Here is a 19,488-nt window from a genome sequence, read left to right as displayed (position 1 = left end):
AAATCAATCTTTGAAAACACCTTGGCACCCTGAAGCTGATCAAATAAATCATCAATCCTCGGTAATGGATATTTGTTCTTGATGGTGACTTTGTTCAACTGCCGATAATCTATACACATCTTCATCGATCCATCTCTCTTCTTCACAAACAACACAGGTGCACCCCAGGGCGAGACACTAGGTCTAATGAATCCCTTATTCAGCAAATCTTGCAACCGCTCCTTAAATTCTTTCAACTCTGGTGGGGCCATGCGATATGGCAGAATGGAAATAGGCTGAGTGCCCGGAGCCAAATCAATGCAGAAATCAATATCCCTATCGGGTGGCATCCCCGACAGGTCTGCAGGAAACACCTATGGAAACTCACGAACAACCGGCACCGAATCTATGGAAGGAACCTCCGCACTAGAATCGCGGATATAAGCCAAATAAGCTAGACACCCCGTCTCGACCATATGCCGAGCCTTCATATAAGAGATAACCCTGTTGGCAGAATGGCCAAGATTCCCTCTCCATTCTAATCGAGGCAACACCTGCAAGGCTAAGGTCACCATCTTGGTGTGACAATCTAATATAGCATGATAAGGTGACAGCCAATCCATACCCAGTATGACATCAAAATCAACCATGTCTAGAAGTAGAAGATCTACACGAGTCTCAAAACTCCAATAGTGACCACACACGAATGATAAACACGATCTACAATAATAGCATCTCCCACTGGTGTGGACACATACACAGGAGCACTCAAAGAATCACGAGTTACAACCAAATAGGAAGCAAAATAGGATGACACATAGGAGTAAGTAGATCCCAGATCAAATAGAACTGAAGCATCTCTTCTGCAAACTGAAACAGTACCTGTGATAACAGCGTCAGATGACTTAGCCTCAGGCCTGGCTGGGAAAGCATAACACCGGGGATGGTCCATACCACCCTGAACTACATCCTTGGGACGGCCTCTAGCTGGCTGGTCTCCACCTCTAACGGCCTGACCTCTACCTGTAACAGTCTGGTCTCTACCCCTGGCTGCCTAACCCCTGCCTCTGGCTGGCTGAGCAGGTGGTGCAGTAACTGGTGCCGGGACCATGGCACATGAACTATGATGTTGTGAGCTGCCTGTTACTCGAGGGAAAAATCTAGCAATGTGCCTTGGATCACCACAAGTATAACATAACCTCGGCTGTTGTGACTGCTGACCCCGAAACTAACCCTGTCGACCTGAATAACCACCCTGATAACTCTAGAGTGGAGGTGCACTAATAGGAGTTGGTGGTGCATTGTAGGTTAGCTGGTCGGAATAATGCATTTGAGGGCCACGACCACCTGAGGCACCGTGGGATGCCTGGAGTGCTGAATGAAACGGCCTGGGAGGATGGCCTCTACCAAAAGTACTCCTGCCTCTAGATGAGGCACCGCTGAACTCACCAGAATGGCGAGGTCTCTTGTCAGACCCCTGATCTCCCCGGGTAAGAACTATTTCGACTCGTCTGGCGACATTAGCAGCCGCCTGAAAAGTAATCTCACTCCTAGTCTCCTTAGCCATCTGCAATATGACCGGTGGGAAGTAGAAGAATGGCATGACGGGCCAAATCCACAAAACGAGTCTCATACTGAGTAGTAGTCATACTGCCCCACTGGAGACGCTCAAACTGACGGCAACGCTCCTCTCTCAATGTGATAGGCAGAAACATCTCTATGAAGAGTTGAGAGAACTAGTCCTAAGTAAGAGCAGGCGACCCAGCTGGTCTGGTCAACAAGTAATCTCTCCACTATTTCTTGGCGGAACCAGTCATCTGAAATGCTGCAAAATCGACCCCATTGGTCTCCACTATACCCATGTTCCGTAGAACCTCATGACAGCTATCAAGATACTCCTGGGGATCCTCTGAAGGAGCACCACTGAAGTGAACAGGAAAGAGCTTGGTAAACCTGTCCAATCTCCATAAAGCCTCAGAAGACATAGCTAGGCCATCTCAGACCTGTGCCGCAATAACCGGCTGAACTAATCTGACTGGCTGAGCTGCTAGAGCCTGATACTAGGGAGCTATCTACTCCGAAGCGGGAGTGGTGGGAGTCTGGGCTCCTCCTCCAGCCTGAGAGACTGTTGGTGCCATGGGAAATGCGCCAGTCAGGGCCACACTCTCCATAAGGCCCACCAAACGGACCAAAGCGTCCTAAAGTACTGGGGTAGCAATGAACCCCTCTGAAACCTGAGCTGGTCCGGCAAGAATAGTCTGGGCTGGAACCTCCTAGTCAAGCTCTATCTGAGGCTCCATTGCTGGGGCTGCTGCTCGGGCCCTAGGTTGAGCCCTACCCCTGCCTCGGCCTCTGGCACGGCCTCGGCCTCGACCTCTGCCCCGCGTAGGAGCTATCACTGGAGGCCCTGGCTGCTACTCAGTTGAGGAAGCGGTACGTGTTCTCGCCATCTGCGAGAGAATAAGAGTAGAAAAATTCAATCAGTATTGAGAAAACAAAATTGCACGACGGATAAGAATAGAAGTGAAACTTGATCCTAAACTCCATAGCCTCTGGAAGATAAGCACAGACGTCTCCGTACCGATCCTCCAGACTCTACTAAGCTTGCTCGTGAATCGTGAGACCTAGGCAACCTAGTGCTCTGATACCAACTGTCACGACCCAAAATTTCCCACCGAAGGGACCGTGATGGTGCCTAACATTTCACTTGCTAGGCAAGCCAACGTTAGAGAATCACTAAACCAATTCTATATTCCCATTCAGTAATTAACAATAATTAACTAAGATGAAATATAATAAGTGCGGAATATCATGAAATTGTATTAATTACTACCACCCGGATATGGAGTCACAATTCACAAGCATTCTAGAATTTACTACAAGTAATAGTCTGAAAGAAATACAACTATCTGAATGAAAGAAAACAGTAGGGCATAAAAGATAGACATGGACTTCAAGGTCTGTGAACGCCAACAGATCTACCTTGAGTCTCCGGACAGCGGACCAATAACAAAATCTCGATCAACCTGAGCCGATATCAAAATCTTCACAGAAAGTGCAGAGTGCAGCATCAGTACGACCGACCCTATGAACTGGTAAGTGTCGAGCCTAACCTCGACGAAGTAGTGATGAGGCTAAGGAAAGGCACCTACAACTCAACCTGTACAATTTAACAGTGTATATACAATTAACAAAAATGAAGAACTAAACAGGAATTTTCGGGAGGGGAACATATTGAGGGGAATACAAGATAAAGAACTATAATAGAATGATCACCGGAGCAGTCAATATACCATGAATCAACAGGAATAGTGAATACAGTAAGGAAAAATGCACGGCATCACCCTTCATGCTTTTACTCTCAATCTCACCATAAAATTAATAGAAACGGCACGACATCACCCTTCGTGCATTAACTCTCATATCATGGCACGACATCACCCTTCATGCATTAACACTCACAATATGGAACGGCATCACCCTTCGTGCATTAACACTCACAATATGGCACGTCATCACCCTTCGTGCATTAACACTCACAATATGGCACAACATTACCCTTCGTGCATTAACATTTTCCCTTACCATAATGTAATGCTTAAATAACAACAGAGAGATAGAATAACAAGTACAAACCTTACTTCAACATTTGGTTCCATAATATTAATCTCAACTTTGAAATAAAACTCAATTATCACCAGAAAATCCGTAGACGTGATAAGAACGATAAATTGAACAACACTAGTATAACACATAACAATTAGGCAAAGGAATGAGACAATATAAGAAAAACAGAGAAATATGGGAAACGGGTAAATTGGCGGTGCATATGTACTCGTCACCTCACATATACGCCGCTCACATGGATTTCACTTAGCAAATAATCTATGGTTCCTAATTCCCTCAAGTCAGGGTTAGGCACAATAATTACCTCACTCCGAAGGCCACTTAATTCTCAATCATAACTTTTCCTTTGGAATTCACCTCCAAACCACTCGTATCTATTCAAAAATCACTCAATAATATCAAATATTGCTAAAGGAATCAATTATATTGCATAAATTAAATTTCCCAAATTTTCCTCCAAAAATTCGAAAAATCGACCCCGGGCCTGCTTGGTCAAAACCCGAGGTTCGGACCAAAATCCATTTACCCATTCACCCCGAGCCCGAATAAATAATTGGTTTTGGAATCCGACCTCAAATTGAGGTCTAAATCCCCAAATTTCCGAAATTCCTAGTTTCTATCCTAACCCCTATTTCTACCATGAAAGCTCTAGATTTTTGGTTGAAATCTTTTTATAAGATGTAAAAGATTGAAAGAAAAGAGTTAGGAATAACTTATCTATGATTTGGGGAAGATTTGGTCTTTGGAAAATCGCGTCTAAAGGTTTAGGGTTTTGAAATATGAAGAATGAATGAAAAATCCCGTCTAAGTCCCTTTACTCAGCTGCATGTGTCGCAATTGTGACCTGAGCTTCGCAAATGTGAAGGAACAATCGCAATTGCGATGCCCTTCACAATCCTGCTGCCTTCGCAAATGCGAGGAAAGTTTCGCATTTGCGACCACTGAACCTCGCAAATGCGAGTAGATGTTCGCATTTGCGAACCTCCCCTTCCTAGACTCCCTTCGCAATTGCGAAGGTAACCTCGCAAATGCGAGAACTGCTGGCCCAGGCTTCTGATCGCAATTGCAATGAAAGCCTCGCAATTGCGGACCCTGTTAAGTTTGCATTTGCGATTCCTGATCTCGCAATTGCGAGATCAAAGGCCTGCAACAGGTTCAGTTATACCAGCAAAATTTTCTAAGTTCAAAATATCCCGTGACCTATCTAAAACTCATCCGAGCCCTCGGGGCTCTAAACCAAACATGCACACAAGTCTAAAAACAACATACAAACTTGCTCGCGTGATCAAATCGCTAAAAAAACACCTAGAACTACGAATTTAGCACCAAATCCAATAAAATTCTCAAGAACACTTTAAAATTCATATCTTCTCAACTGGACGTCCGAATCACGTCAAATAAACTCCGTTTCTCACCAAATTTCATAGACAAGTCTTAAAGATCATAATGAACCTGTACCGGGCTCCGTAACCAAAATACGGACCTCCGATTTCGATCAATTCAAAATATCAATCAATTCTTAAAAATAATTAATTTCCAAACTTTTAATTTTCATCAAAAATTCATAACTCAAGCTAGGGACCTCCGATTTCGATTCCGGATATACGCCCAGGTCCCATAATTCGATACGGACCTACCGGGACTATCAAAGCATGGATCCGGGTCCGTTTACCAAAAATATTGACCGAAGTCAACTAAAATCAACTTTTAAGTGCAAAAATTCTTATTTTCATTAGTTTTCAACATAAAAGCTTTTCGGAACCTGCCAGGACTGTGCACACAAATCGAGGAGGGTAAAAATGAGATTTTTACTGTTTAAGAGCGCATATTCGAGTTCTAAAACATAAGATGACCTTTTGGGTCATCACATTTATTTTCAAAAATATAAAAAGAAAAATATAATAGAAAAGGAAGAAGAAGAGAATTCAAAAAGGAAAAGATTAGAAATCAAGAATGGATATCCTCTTTGGCAGAATCGAGTTGAAAGTTTCAGTTGATGCATCAGTGGTGCGTAACGTGGACACTTATCACATTTTCGCATGAAGTCCTTGGCGTCTTGTTCCATGCGGGGCCAGTAATATCCTACCCTTAGCAACTTCAACACCAAGATATCTGCGCCCGACTGGTTTCTGCATATCCCTTTTTTAACCTCTCTCATGACATAGTTAGCTTCGGACACTCCTAAGCATCGGGCCAACGAGCCTTGAAAATATTTTCTATACACTTGGCCTCCCTTGAAGCTATATCTCGCTGCTTTGGCGTGCAGCGCTGGGGACATTTTTGGGTCTTCAGGTAGCTTTCCGTGTTTGAGATAATCGATAATTTCATTCCTCCAGTCCCAGACTAGACTAGCTGAATTTACCTCATAATAACCATTTGTATCCAGGACCGAGTTCATCAGTTGTACTACCGACCCAGACTCTGATCCCTTTGTTTCTGTTGATGATCCTAGGTTTGCCAATGAGTCTGCTTCTGCATTTTCTTCCCTTGGGATATGAGTGATTGACCACTCTCGGAATAGTGACAGCAGAGCTTGAACCTTTACCACGTATTGTTGCATGCGCTCCTCTTTGGTCTCGAGGATCTCGTAGACCTGATTTACCACCAGCTGTGAGTCACATTTGATTTCGATGACCTCGGGGTCAAGTCCCCGGGCCAATGCAATCAAAGCTGCATACTATGCTTCATTGTTAGTTAAATGGACCGTCCTGATGGCTTGGCTCAGGGTTTCCCCCGAAGGTGTGATTAAGACTATACCAAGTCCAGACCATTTTACGTTGGAAGCTCCGTCCGTAAATAAGGTTCAAACCCCTGATGTTGATTCTGACATCATCATTGCTTCTTTGGTAGCCTGAGGCAATAATCCCGAACTGAAATCGTCCACGAAGTCAGTCAAGACTTGTGACTTAATAACAGTCTTTGGCTTGTATTCTATGTTGAACTCACTCATTTTGACGAACCATTTGGCCAATCTACCCGAGAGCTCAGGTTTATGAAGGATGTTCCGCAAAGGGAAAGTAGACACCACGGCTATCGAATGGCATTGGAAATGGGGCCTCAGCTTTCGAGCGGCGACTACGAGAGTTAAGGCCAGTTTTTTCAAATGTGGGTAATGAGTTTCTGCTACCGTTAAAATTTTACTAACATAATAAATGGGAGATTGTGTACCTTCGTCTTTGATGTTCGGCTAAATAATGCATATATTTAACCATTATTGTCTCACATTCTAGTACTTTTAATCATCTTTTGAGTGTTAATTATATTATTTTGTGCTTAATATTATATTTTAACTATATAGTAATAAGCGGTATGAAGATGAAGAGATTTGGAGCAAAACTGAATAAAACGCGGAAGAAAAACAAAGGAAAATAAATGAATAAAAAAAATAAGGGGACAAAGGGGGGGCACCTTTGGTGTTTGTCCCCCCAAGTGGAAGACAAGCAAAAGAAAGGATTTACAATTCAATTCAAAGTAAGGATTTGAAGGCGGAAACTCACTGGATATTGCGCCAGGGCCAGCGCTAGGCGCTGGTCTGGACGCTAGAGGTGCGGGTTTTTCTATTTTGCCCGGGATAAAATTATTTTGGCCCTACACACCCCAACTCGTAATAAGGGGTCCTAAACCTATTTTGGAGAAAGTAAAACGTTTTTAGAGAGGAAAACATAAGCACAGAGCCGCCGTGGAGGCCGTGTTTCATCTTTCTTCTACCAAACTTAGTATTTTTTATGTTTCTTTGTATGATTTGTTGTTTTGCTACTGTGTCTATGTGGAACTAAACTTCACGTTCTAGGGTTGTGATTCTTTCATGACTATTATTATTCGGATATTGATTTTAATTTCTTAGTTTATCATATTGGTTTATTTATTCAATCTTGCGCTTAATTATTTAATTCCTTGATCACCATATAAATACTATCTACGAATCTAGAATTGAACTCGAAAGTGGAAATTCTAGATTGCACATAGGATTGAGTAGAGCAAGTGACCTTGGGCATCGGAAAACGGATTCGCGGTTAGGATAGACATATACGTAATTGCCTTGCTTGTTTGATGTACATGAATTATGAATGTGTTCTTGTTAGTTCTAATTCCATAGACATATAGGCACTAGGTTAGTTTGAATAGGAGACTAAGAACTCGACAGATTCTTACAAGCAATATTAACCCTGTCAACCAATGAACTAGATAAATTAGTTAGTTAATTCAATTGAAGAATACAATAGGAATATTAGATAGACCATAACCCTAGATCGTTTTCATTACATTGATACATAAAAATCTATTCTTCCTTTGTTTAGAGTTCATTATTTGTTTCCTTTTTATTTTAATTAGTTTAGAATCAAATACTCCAGGTTTAATTCTTGTTTAGATAATTAGGATAGTTTAATTTAGTTAATAGTTAATCACAAGTCCTCGTGGGTTCGACATCCGACTTCTAGTCATTTTATTACTTGAAGATCGCGTATACTTGCGTGTGCGTTTGGTCGCAACAGTCTTCTCGAACTAAAACTGCTCTTACCGCAACTTCCGAAACCGCGAGGTAAACTAGAAACGTTTCCCCTTCTTTTGGTTTTGAAAGAAATTGAGGGCTTGACAAGTACTTCTTTAAATCCCTCAAAGCTTGCTGGCATTTTAGGGTCCATTCGAAATTATTTTTCTTCTTGAGCAGTGCGAAGAAACGATGACACTTTTCAGACGATCGGGAAATGAATCTGCTCAAAGCTTCCAATCTCCCCGTAAGCCTTTGGACTTCCTTCAAGCTTGTCAGTTGGTCCGGGATATCCTCTATGGCCTTGATCTTATCGGGGTTTACTTCGATCCCCTTTTATGATACTAGAAATCCCAAAAACTTACCTGAGCTGACCCCGAATGCGCATTTCTCGGGATTAAGCTTCATATTATGCTTCCTTAGGATGATGAAAGTCTCTTACAGATGTTTTAGATGATTATATGCATTTGAAGACTTGACGAGCATATCATCTATATAAACTTCCATAGTTTTTCCTATTTGATTTTCAAATATCTTATTCACGAGCCATTGATAAGTGGCTCTGTCATTTTTCCACCCGAAGGGCATCACATTGTAACAATATATACCGAAATTCGTTATAAACGAAGTTTTTTCCTGATCTTCCGGGTTCATCTTAATTTGGTTGCACCCATAATAAGCATTGAGGAAACTCATTAACTAGTGCCCGGTTGTGGCATCAATCATTTGATCGATGTTTGGGAGTGGGAATGAGTCTTTCGGGCACGCCTTATTAAGATCTTTATAATCTACGCACATGTGAAACTTATTATTCTTTTTAGGAACTAATACTACATTAGCTAGCCAATCTGGATATCTTACCTCTCGGATTGTACCGATATTAAGTAAGCGGGTTACCTCTTTTTGACGAATTTATTCCTGACTTTGGCGATCAGGCGTTTCTTTTATCTTACCGGAGGTATGTTAGGATCTAAGCTTAACTTGTGTACGGCTACCTCCGTCGGGATACCTGCCATATCCTCATGTGACCATGCAAAACAATCGGTGTTAGATTTAAGGAATTTAATGAAGTCAGACCTGAGTTCCGGGTGCAATCCTGTCCCCAGGTGGAATTTCCTTTCTAATAATTCCTCTAACAATGCCATTTGCTCCAGCTCTTCCACTGTGGACTTCGTCGCATCGGTCTCTTCTGGAACTTGGAAATATCTCGGTACCTGATTATCTTCCGACGCTTGGATAACTTCATCTAGTTCAGGAGTAAGTGCCAGGCCCTGTAATTGCTATGCCACGTGTTCCTTTCCTTTGCTACGGAGAACGAAATTGAACTCATCTCCCTTGCCGTCGGTTGGTCACCCCTTATCTGCTTAATTCCCTCAGGTGTTGGAAATATCATCAATTGATGGTACAACTTTCATCTCGTACAACCATGGCCTTTCCAGAATGATGTTGTACCCCATATCACCATCTACCACTTCGAAAAGAGTTGTTTTCATTACTTCTTCAGCATTTGTGAGTAATAAAATTTCTCCCCGACTTGTCACACTTGCAAGGTTGAATCCGACGAGGAGCTTTGTGGCCGGAATAATTCTTCTGGTGAGTTTAGCTTGCTCCAATACTCTCCATTGTATGATATTAGCCGAACTCCCTGGATCCACTAAAATACGTTTAATCTTAAAATCTAGCACATTTAAATAAATTACCAGTGCGTCGTTGTGTGGTAGTAGCAATCCATCTGCGTCCTCCTCCGTAAAAGCGATATCGTCTTCCCGAAGCCTTTTGCTGTGCGTTATTGATACTTTCGTCTTTTTTGCTACTGAAAAGGTAATCCCGTTAATCATGTTCTTTCCGAAGATCATGTTGATTGTTTGACGCGGGGAATCTTCTCCTACTTTCAAGGGTTCCGCGTTGTCTCGGTTACGCCCATTGTTGTTCTTAGCTCGGTCACTCAAGAATTCTTTGAGGTGACCATTCTTTAGTAACGTTGCTACTTCTTCCCGAAGATGTCGACAGTCCCCTATTTGGTCGCCATTAATACCGTAGGGTTTACACCACAAATTGGGATCACTCTGGTTAGAATAAAATCTCATCGGTCTCGGGAACCGCGCTTCTTTGATGTTTCTCATGGTAGATAGTAATTCTACTATACTGACGTTGAAGCTATATTCTGATAATTTGGGGGTACGAAGGATCCCGTGACCCCGTCACTTCTTTATCTTGCAGTGATCGATTATTCCAACCGTGATCAGTCCTCCTGTTGATCGTGAACCTATCCGCTGTCCGAAAACCTCTGTTGCGGCCTTCGATTCATTTGTAAGGAAAAAACCGGCCCCTGGAAGTTCGTTTGTCTGCGTCATAATTATCCTTTGATTTTTCCTTATTCTTTTCTCGTCCTTTGGTCGACGATGGAAAACCAACATGATCATCTTCGATCCTTAATTTACATTCGTACCGGTTGTGGATGTCCGCCCAGGTCATTGCATGAAACTCGATTAGGCTCTCTTTCAATTTTCGGGAAGCGTCTAAACTTCTTAGGTTCAATCCTTTGGTGAACGCCTCATCCACCCATTCATCCGGGACAGCCGGGAGCAACATTCTCTCCTTCTGGAATCGGGTAACGAACTCTCGTAGCAACTCGGACTCTCCTTGTGCTATCCTGAATATGTCGGCTTTTCGGGCATGTACTTTCCTTGCCCCAACATGAGCCTTGATGAAAGAATCCTCAAGAATTTCAAAGGAATCTATGGAATGCTCGGGTAACAGCGAATACCACGTCAAGGCCCCCCTCGTGAGGGTTTCCCCAAATTTCTTCAGTAGCATTGATTTAATTTCGTGAGGAGCTAAATCATTTCCCTATATTGCTGTTGTGTAGGTGGTAATATGCTCCTGGGGGTCTGAAGATCCATCATACTTTGGCATTTCAGGCATTTTGAACCGATTCAGGATCAACTCTGGTGCCGCACTTGGCTTGTACGGCAATTGAGTATACTTCTTTGAGTCTGGGCCTTTCAGCACTGGTGGCGCGCCAGGGATCTGGTCCATGCGGGTGTTTACTTCCCTCATGAACCATAAAAGTTCATTCTTGAAAGAATCATTCTCGTTGTTGAGACCGGACTCGTTCCCTCCTGTCCCATCAGAGCCAATTTTACCCCTGGAAGTGTTGTTATCGGTCCTCCTTGTTGTTTGATTCGTGGGAATCCCGGGAGGTATCAGATCTCTTCTGTTTGCATTATTTGAAGCTCCCGATAGTGCTTGCTTCAACTCCATCATAACTTTATTATGTCGCGTGAGGTGGCTTAGAATGATCGCTTGTTGCTCTTGCAAGACCCTTACCGCCTCGACGGCATGCTTCTCATCAGCGTCATCGGGAGTGGTCCCCCAAACATGTCGAGGATACTGTCTGTCATGCACTGGTGTAGCGCCATTCCCGTAGTTATGGGTGTCGCTGATTTAGTCCTCAGAATGAGGCTGATCCCTTCGAATCTCGGGGTTGTGCATGTCGTTAACAGTGTTATCTGCCATTTTTTATGACTTTTTCTAAGACAAAAACGATCAAACACGTTAGTAAAAAAGATAAGGATCAATTTAATTACACGGCTATGTAGGCCCCACGGTGGGCGCCAAACTGTTCACCCGTAAAACGGTACAGTTAAATTTATATGTGGTTTCTAGATAAGTGAATTAATTTGATCCTGAAATAAATAAATAATTGAAGAATTATGCAACATTTAGCCTTAATATATGGACGAAACAGCAGAAGCAATAATTCCATGAACAAGATTTCCGGGCACAGAAACAAAAAAAATGAGAAATCAGAAGCTAAGATTGGATTGAGTTTTGTATAAAATATAGTATAAATTTGCCATAATAGTCGTCCCCATTACAATGACACATGAGCTCACTATTTATAGCTATGAAGAAGGTCCTAGGGTCGTGCCCTTCTTTAATGTCAATTATGAGGAGTATTGATGAAGATGTAACGATGAACATAAATGTCAAATTTCTTGTAACGGGTAAATGTTGTTAATGCCATGAATATGCCCTATTTAATGCTACCGGGAGAAGAGCATTTATTATATCTTTATGAACATTATTTTTTTGGGTGACAAACGAAATAATTGTCTTCAGTCAGTCATCCCCGTCTTAGGTTCCACGTGTCCCTTTCTCGGACGGCCACGTGCCATAACATATTTTCCCCAATACAATATTTCAAATATTTAGTATTACAATTAATTTTTAAATTTTGAATGTGCTAATATCTTGAACTCTGAGTTCAACTTTGAATTCACCACTTTTACTCTCCTAGATTTTATGACGTTTCTTAGATTCTTTGATATTTTTAATTAATAAATAAAAATGTTAGTTTATTGCATGGTGATTTTATGAAACACGTTAAGAATGTATTGCGTAGAGTTAAATAATATATATATATATATATATATATATATATATATATATATATATATATATATATATATATATATATAATATTGGATCGGGTTGATCAATTTCATTAGTTTAAAATTTTATTCTATAATTCAAATATAATTTTAATATACTATTTATGTATTTTTTTTATAAAACAAATTATCCATTGAGCCGGGTACACGTGCAAAACGCGTACCCTAAGATTAATTATTATTATAAAAAAGGGAACCTCTAAATTAGAAAGTTGAATTACATATAGAACCTTCTAATTATTTAAATTATTGTATATAATTAAGTATTATTCAATTATAATATTTAAATAAAATTATAAGAAAACCAATGAGTTGGTGCCTTTTCAGAAAGGTTGTGTCTGCTGCTTAGTCTTTCATTTATAACTTAACAGTTGGCTTTAGGAAGTAAAAGCCATTCTTTTAAACACTCAGCCAATTCATCATTCTTCAAAAAAATCTTTTTGCCAATTCTTTTTATTGGGTTGCATAAATAAATAGTGAAAAATATTATTATCTCGACACAATCAATTAAAGCAAGACAGTTCAATAGCCAAAACGGGATTGAAAATATTATGGTCAAGTTGTTGATGATTTACTTTAGGGTTTCGAGCAAGACTAATCTAGCGTTTGGTCATAGATTCTCGAATTTGTTTTGAAAAATTTGATTTGGATGAAGTTTGGTTTGAAGATAAAAATGTGTTTGAACATTAGTTTTCAAAATATATTTCCCAAATTTATTTTGAAAAAATATGAAACATGACTTATACCCACAAGTTCTAAAAATTATCACAAATACCCAACAGTTCCATTATCAATAACATTCATTATATTATCGCAAACCATAGTCTCGAACATAAATAAATTTGATACAAAATTATTATTTTTATAATGAACTACATGATACACTATCACATGACCGAGAACACGAAACAACACTATTATAAAATAATAAATGGTGGGCTCTTTTATAAAATATAAAAGTTTGAAATAATTTTAAAAAAATATAATAGTGATATTTTGGCCCAAAACCAGCTATTGAGCTGATTTTGGAATTTAGAATTTAAAATTTTGCCAAAATATAAACAAATCTAAAGCGTGATTGTTAAATAAAATCCAAATTTATTTTGACCAACACTATGGCCAACGGGTCCTAAATTCAAAGGATTGATCTCTCCGCTGAAAGCAAGAAGATGGTAAAAGTTAACTGCCCAATGTTGATCATATGGGATTTCGTAAAAGAAGAAAAGCCAATATAAAATTAACAATTTCAGAAAGTTCAAATCATTAAAGTCTTTACCACGAATGACGAAAATAAGAAAATATTTATTTTGTGTCTCACATAACCGATACTAGTTATGTGAGATTTCTTTTTTGTGTCACAATTTTGTGGACCCAAATATATAAGATATAGGATAACAAATATGTGAGATAAAAAGAAACCCTACACAACTAATGTTAGTTGTGTGAGGCAGACTATAAAATCACTTCCAAAATACAACATCAAAGAATTAATTGAGACAAATAAATAGCAGCCTGGTGCACTAAGCTCCTGCTATGCGCGAGATCTGGGGAAGGGCCGGGCTACAAGGCTCTATTTTACGCAACTTTACCCTGCACTTCTGCAAGAGCTTATTTTTACGGTTCGAACTTATGGCATCCTGATTATATGACGGCAACTTTACCAGCTGAGAAGGAAGTGACAATAAAATTGAGTTTTACTTTCTTTACTTTATTTATTCTTTAATTATTTGTCCTTTATCATTTATGAAGTCCAATATTAAGAATAGATGTTCATAATCTCATAAATATAAAGTGTCTTGCATGCATTTTATGATTGAGAATAATTAAGGTTATTATACTCCCTCCCTTTCAATTTATATGAACTCATTTGACTAGGCACGGAGTTTAAGAAAAGAGAGAAGACTTTTGAACTTGTGGTGTAAAATGAGGCACATGTATTTTGTGTGGCTATAAATCAATGCATAAATGCAAATTGTTTCCAAATAAGGAAAGATGTCATTCTTTTTTGTACGGACTAAAAAGAAAATATGTTCGCATAAATTGAAACGGAGGGAGTAGTAGTTATTTCTTCTACCAAATGAAATTAATTTGTCGATATATAATTTGGCAGCATGAATGAAACTCATATTATAGGTTCAATGCATAGATTATACTCAATTTAGATGGGGTAGTTTGACTCGGCACGGAGTTTAAGAAAAAGGAAGAAAACTTTTGAATCGTGTGGTCTTAAAAGTTTAAGGGGCAAAAGCTTTGTGGGGTCATGACATTTGTGTGGTTATAAAAGATTCTCATTAAGGGTAAAATGGGTAAAATGAAGAGTTTAAGATTGAGTTATTTCCAAATTTAGAAATGAGTTATTTATTTTGGAACAGACTAAAACGAAAAGTACATCTTCTAATTTGAAACGGAGGGAGTAATAAAGATGAGCCATATTCTTCTTACAAAAAATGCTACAAGATCAAAGTGGATTTTATGAATAATAATACAACTTGTGGCAAGTGTAACGTAGAAAATGTTGATTACGAAAGGAGCTGAGATGCACTGAAAATGCCTTTTCCTAATTTATGAAAAAAAGAGTAAAAGATTAAGTTGTTTATAATTTGTGATGGAGAATGACGTATGTGTGTTATACTTTTTGATGTTGCAAAATATTTGTTAGGTTGTAATGTAAATGCTTAGCAAAATAAATATGTTTATCTACTAAACAAGATGTTGATATTTAAGTTTTCTGGTAAAGGCAATTATTATATTAATTTTGACTCTGCAGAAAATAATAGCAACTACTTATACTTTGACACTAGGTAGTCTTTCACATTGTCAAATCCATTATGTCTTATACGATTCTCTTATTCAATTTCTTCATTTCTCACTATATGATTTGTATCTACTTAAGTGTCTACATATACTAACAAGATATTAGTTTTATTTATGATGCCTTGAATATGTTAGTTTTATATGAAAATTCAGTTATAATGCTACTAAAAGTTTTTGACCCTTTTCAAATGGCTTAAGTGATGATACAAAAATGATATATAGAGGCCTTGTTTTAATTAACGTATTTTATTTTACAAATTGTGTTCTACATAAGTCGATATTCTCGTGCAATGCATGTGCCGAGAAACTAGTTTACCATAAATAAGGTGATCAATAATAGCATAAACATGATATAGTCGGAGGAGCAAAACACTAAGAAAAAAAAATGTTTAAGTGAAAATTACAAGATATTCAATGAATTTTCCTGATATGGGCACATATCACTGTTCAAAGTCTGCCGCAAACAAATACATGATGTTTTAGTATAGAAGTGTAGAAAGGCCGATCTATTATCTATCGAATTTTAAATTTTACACCATTAATGTTGGAGAATTTCTCAGTTATCAAAAAAATAAAATCATAACACTGATTTTGTAAGGGAGAATTTCAAGATAGTCAATAATTTGAAACGTTTTAGTACAACCCATAGATAACAACCTGCAAATTATACAGCAACGTGCTAGTATGATTGAGGGTTTATCTAGAGCTGTCAATACGGGTTGGCCCATCCCGGCCTATCTTAGCCCATGCAAACTTTGGCATTTGACGGGTTGGGCTGACTAACTATTTCGATGGGCCCTAAAATAGTCACCCCGACCTAGCCCTACATAGGTTATGGGCCCCCACGGGCCGGCCCACCATTTTAAAAATTATTTTTTATATTTTTATAATTTTAAGTTTTAACCTAAATTTAAAACTATTCTATACGTGCATCCGGACTAGAAAACCAGCCTATGACTCTGATACCAATGAAGGAACACGTTAATCTAAACACATTAGATTAATGTGGGCCCTAGTTCTTAGACTAGATGAGCACTCCCATTATGTTTGAGTAAGAGATGTAGGAAATAGAGTCCTCCCATAAGGGGTGCTCTTAGGGTCCACTAAGACAAAGCACAGTAATTTTAGTAATTACTGTAACCCTAGCTGTCCCTATATAAGTACACATACTATGTACTTCTAAAAATAGTGGAAACAGTATTATTCTACACTCATCTCTATCACGACCCCAAATTCTCTCAGTAGGATGTCGTGATGACACCTAGTCTCTAAGACTAGGTAAGCCTATCAATGCGGAATAACAATAGAAATATGAAATAAATAAGTCTGCAATTCAGATAATTACAACTCCCAAAATTCGGTAGAAATAAGTCACAAACTTCTAAGAATTTATCCTCAATATCTTTATATATGTCAGAGTCTAAAGAAAATAAGGAAGCAACATAATAAGGGTAGAAGGGGACTCCGAAGTCTGCGGACGCTGGCAGAAATATCTCGAAGTCTCCGTACATAGGTAGCTCACGGATGCCTGGACTGGTAGGATGTACCTGGATCTGCACAAAAAGATGTGCAGAAGCGTAGTATGAGTACACCACAGCGGTACCCAGTAAGTGTCAAGCGTAACTCCGATAGAGTACAAAATCACAATATATCACAATTTGCATGCGTATCAATATCACAATATATCACAATTTGCATCTCAAGTGCCCAAATATTTCAATTTGCCAAAATAAACAACATCAACAATATTTCCCACAACAGGGAGCACATAGCTCAATCACAATGAGTACAAAATCTCACAAAATATTCAGGAATAAATAACTCAGCAAGAAAAAAAAATATTTCAATTTTTTTTAATACATTGCCTTAGTACCAAATTTAAAATATCAAATACTTCATATTAATAATATTTAAATTAAAGAAATTTTCACCTTCAAATAATGCACAGAATAAAAGAAACTAAATTTCTACATTTAGTCCGAGTACACACTCGTCACCTCGTGTACGCGACTTTTGTCATGACCCAAAATCTAATCCGTCGTGATGGTGCCTATCGTGATACTAGGCAAGCCGACATTTCCAAAATACTTTCAACATTTAACAGAAATGAATTAAGACATTTAAAATAACTGAAGTTTTTCATAAAAATGGGGTAAACCCAAAGCATAAGTGCGAAAAAATAGCCCGAAATAGGGGTGTCACTAAGTCATGGGCATCTAAACAACCAGTCTAGAAACAAAGTCTACAACAGTCTGTGCCAAAATGCCAATACAGTAAAGAAAAGATAACAAGAAAGGAGGGACAAGGACTGCGAATGTCGAAAGCTACTTCGTAAGACTCCAATACTCAACCACGCATGAGATCAACGTCCACCGTGTCCGAAAATACCTGGATCTGCACACGAGGTGCAGGGAGTAACGTGAGTACATCCAACTCAGTAAGTAACTATAATAAATAAGGAACTGAAAATAGTGACGAACTACACAGTTATAGTTCATTTTTAATAATTCCAGCTAAGTGTAGACATGCTTTCAAATCCGGCAGTTAAAGTCAAATCAGTTTTTATACAGTTCAGGTAATCCGGATATAAAATCTTTCAGAAATTTCACAACAATGACAGATAGCAACTAAGTGCAACAATAAATGAAAAGCAAGTACAGCCTCTCAGGGCAATAGTCACTCAACCCATCACAACAGCTCAATTACTAGGCTCTCAGCCCTCAGTACTCACAATCCATAGGTACTTGCGCTCACTGGGGGTGTGCAGACTCCGAAGAGGCTCCTACAGCCCAAGCACTATAATCTGCACGGACAACTCACGTGATGCACGGATAACTCACGTGCTATAGTATCAATATGTGGATCCGCATAGACAACTCACGTGTTGCACGGACAACTCACGTGCTATAGTATCAATACATCATAGACAGGCCCTCAGCCTCACTCAGTCATCAACCTCTCAAGTCTCTCGGGCTCTCAAAAATAATAAGTATCCGCCCAAGCAAAGATAACATAGTGTATTAACAAGAATCAAGAAGATACTGAGATATGATACGCAAGTAAAATCATGACTGAGTACAAGACATCAATTAGCAAATAATTAAACAAGTACGCGATATCTGCGGGTCCCAACAGTACCATCACACAACCTAAGCATGATTTCTAACATGATTTGCAGTCAAATTTCTATCACACAGGGAGAGCATATAGCTATGAATGAGTTATTCAACTTTACAGTCCCACGGAATGGACCAAGTCCCAATTCCTACGGTGCACACCCACATGCCCGTCACCTAGCATGTGCGCCACCTCCAAAATACTCACATAATACAATGATCCGGGATTTCATACCCTCAGGACCAGATTTAAAACTGTTACTTACCTCAAACCGCGCAAAATCCTACTCCGAAATGCCTTTGCCCCTCGAATCAGTCTCCAAACGCCCCAAAATTGAAATGGGAATCAAACCCTCGAAATCCTATTTTTTGCCTAGTTATTCCGCATCTACGGACCAACTGCCACACCTGCGACGCTGCACCTGTGACGCCGCACCTGCGGAATTTCCCTCGCAGGTGCGAAAATGACTTAAAGAGCTGGGTCCGCTTCTGCGATAAGGTGGTCGCACCTGCGGACAAAGGTCCGCTTCTGCATTCTTCCCCTCCAGCTCACTCTCTGCATCTACGGAACTTCAAGCGCATATGCGGGCTCGCAGATGCGGAAATTCCCTCGCACCTGCGACCCCCGACCATCTCCTCAACCCCTGCTTCTGCGCTTGGCCTAATGCATGTGCGTGTCCGCACCTGCAGCCACCCATGGCAGGTGCGATTACACCAAAAGCTTCAATGCTTCAGCAATTACACAAGTCAAAATTTTGAGCTTAGTCGAGTCCTCAAATCACATCAAACAACGCTAAAAATACGGATTACACCCGGATTCAAGCCTAATGAACTTCTAAACTTCCAAATTCCACAAACGACGCTGAAACCTACCAAACCACGCCCGATTGACCTCAAAATTTGCACACAAGTCATATTCAACATTACAGACCTACTCCAACTTCCGGAATCGAAATCCGACCCCGATATCAAAAAGTCCACTTCCGGTCAAAAATTTAACTTTCGC

General features: G+C 39.6%; 2 protein-coding genes across 2 annotated transcripts; both read right to left on the bottom strand.

Annotated features, from left to right (window-relative positions):
• Positions 1-9,468: 9,468 nt before the first annotated feature.
• Positions 9,469-10,218, bottom strand: LOC138904276 (uncharacterized). The gene has a single exon (XM_070192779.1). The coding sequence runs from the start codon at positions 10,216-10,218 to the stop codon at positions 9,469-9,471; it is 750 nt and encodes a 249-aa protein (XP_070048880.1).
• Positions 10,219-10,399: 181 nt separating this feature from the next.
• On the bottom strand, positions 10,400-10,912 carry LOC138904275 (uncharacterized). Its single transcript, XM_070192778.1, has one exon. The coding sequence runs from the start codon at positions 10,910-10,912 to the stop codon at positions 10,400-10,402; it is 513 nt and encodes a 170-aa protein (XP_070048879.1).
• Between the last annotated feature and the right edge of the window lie 8,576 nt (positions 10,913-19,488).

The sequence above is a fragment of the Nicotiana tomentosiformis genome, chromosome 2 (assembly GCF_000390325.3).
Source record: "Nicotiana tomentosiformis chromosome 2, ASM39032v3, whole genome shotgun sequence".
In the NCBI taxonomy this organism is placed as follows: Eukaryota; Viridiplantae; Streptophyta; class Magnoliopsida; order Solanales; family Solanaceae; genus Nicotiana; species Nicotiana tomentosiformis.
The sequence above is the reverse complement of the archived record's forward strand: the minus strand, read 5'-3'. Positions and strand labels throughout refer to the sequence as shown.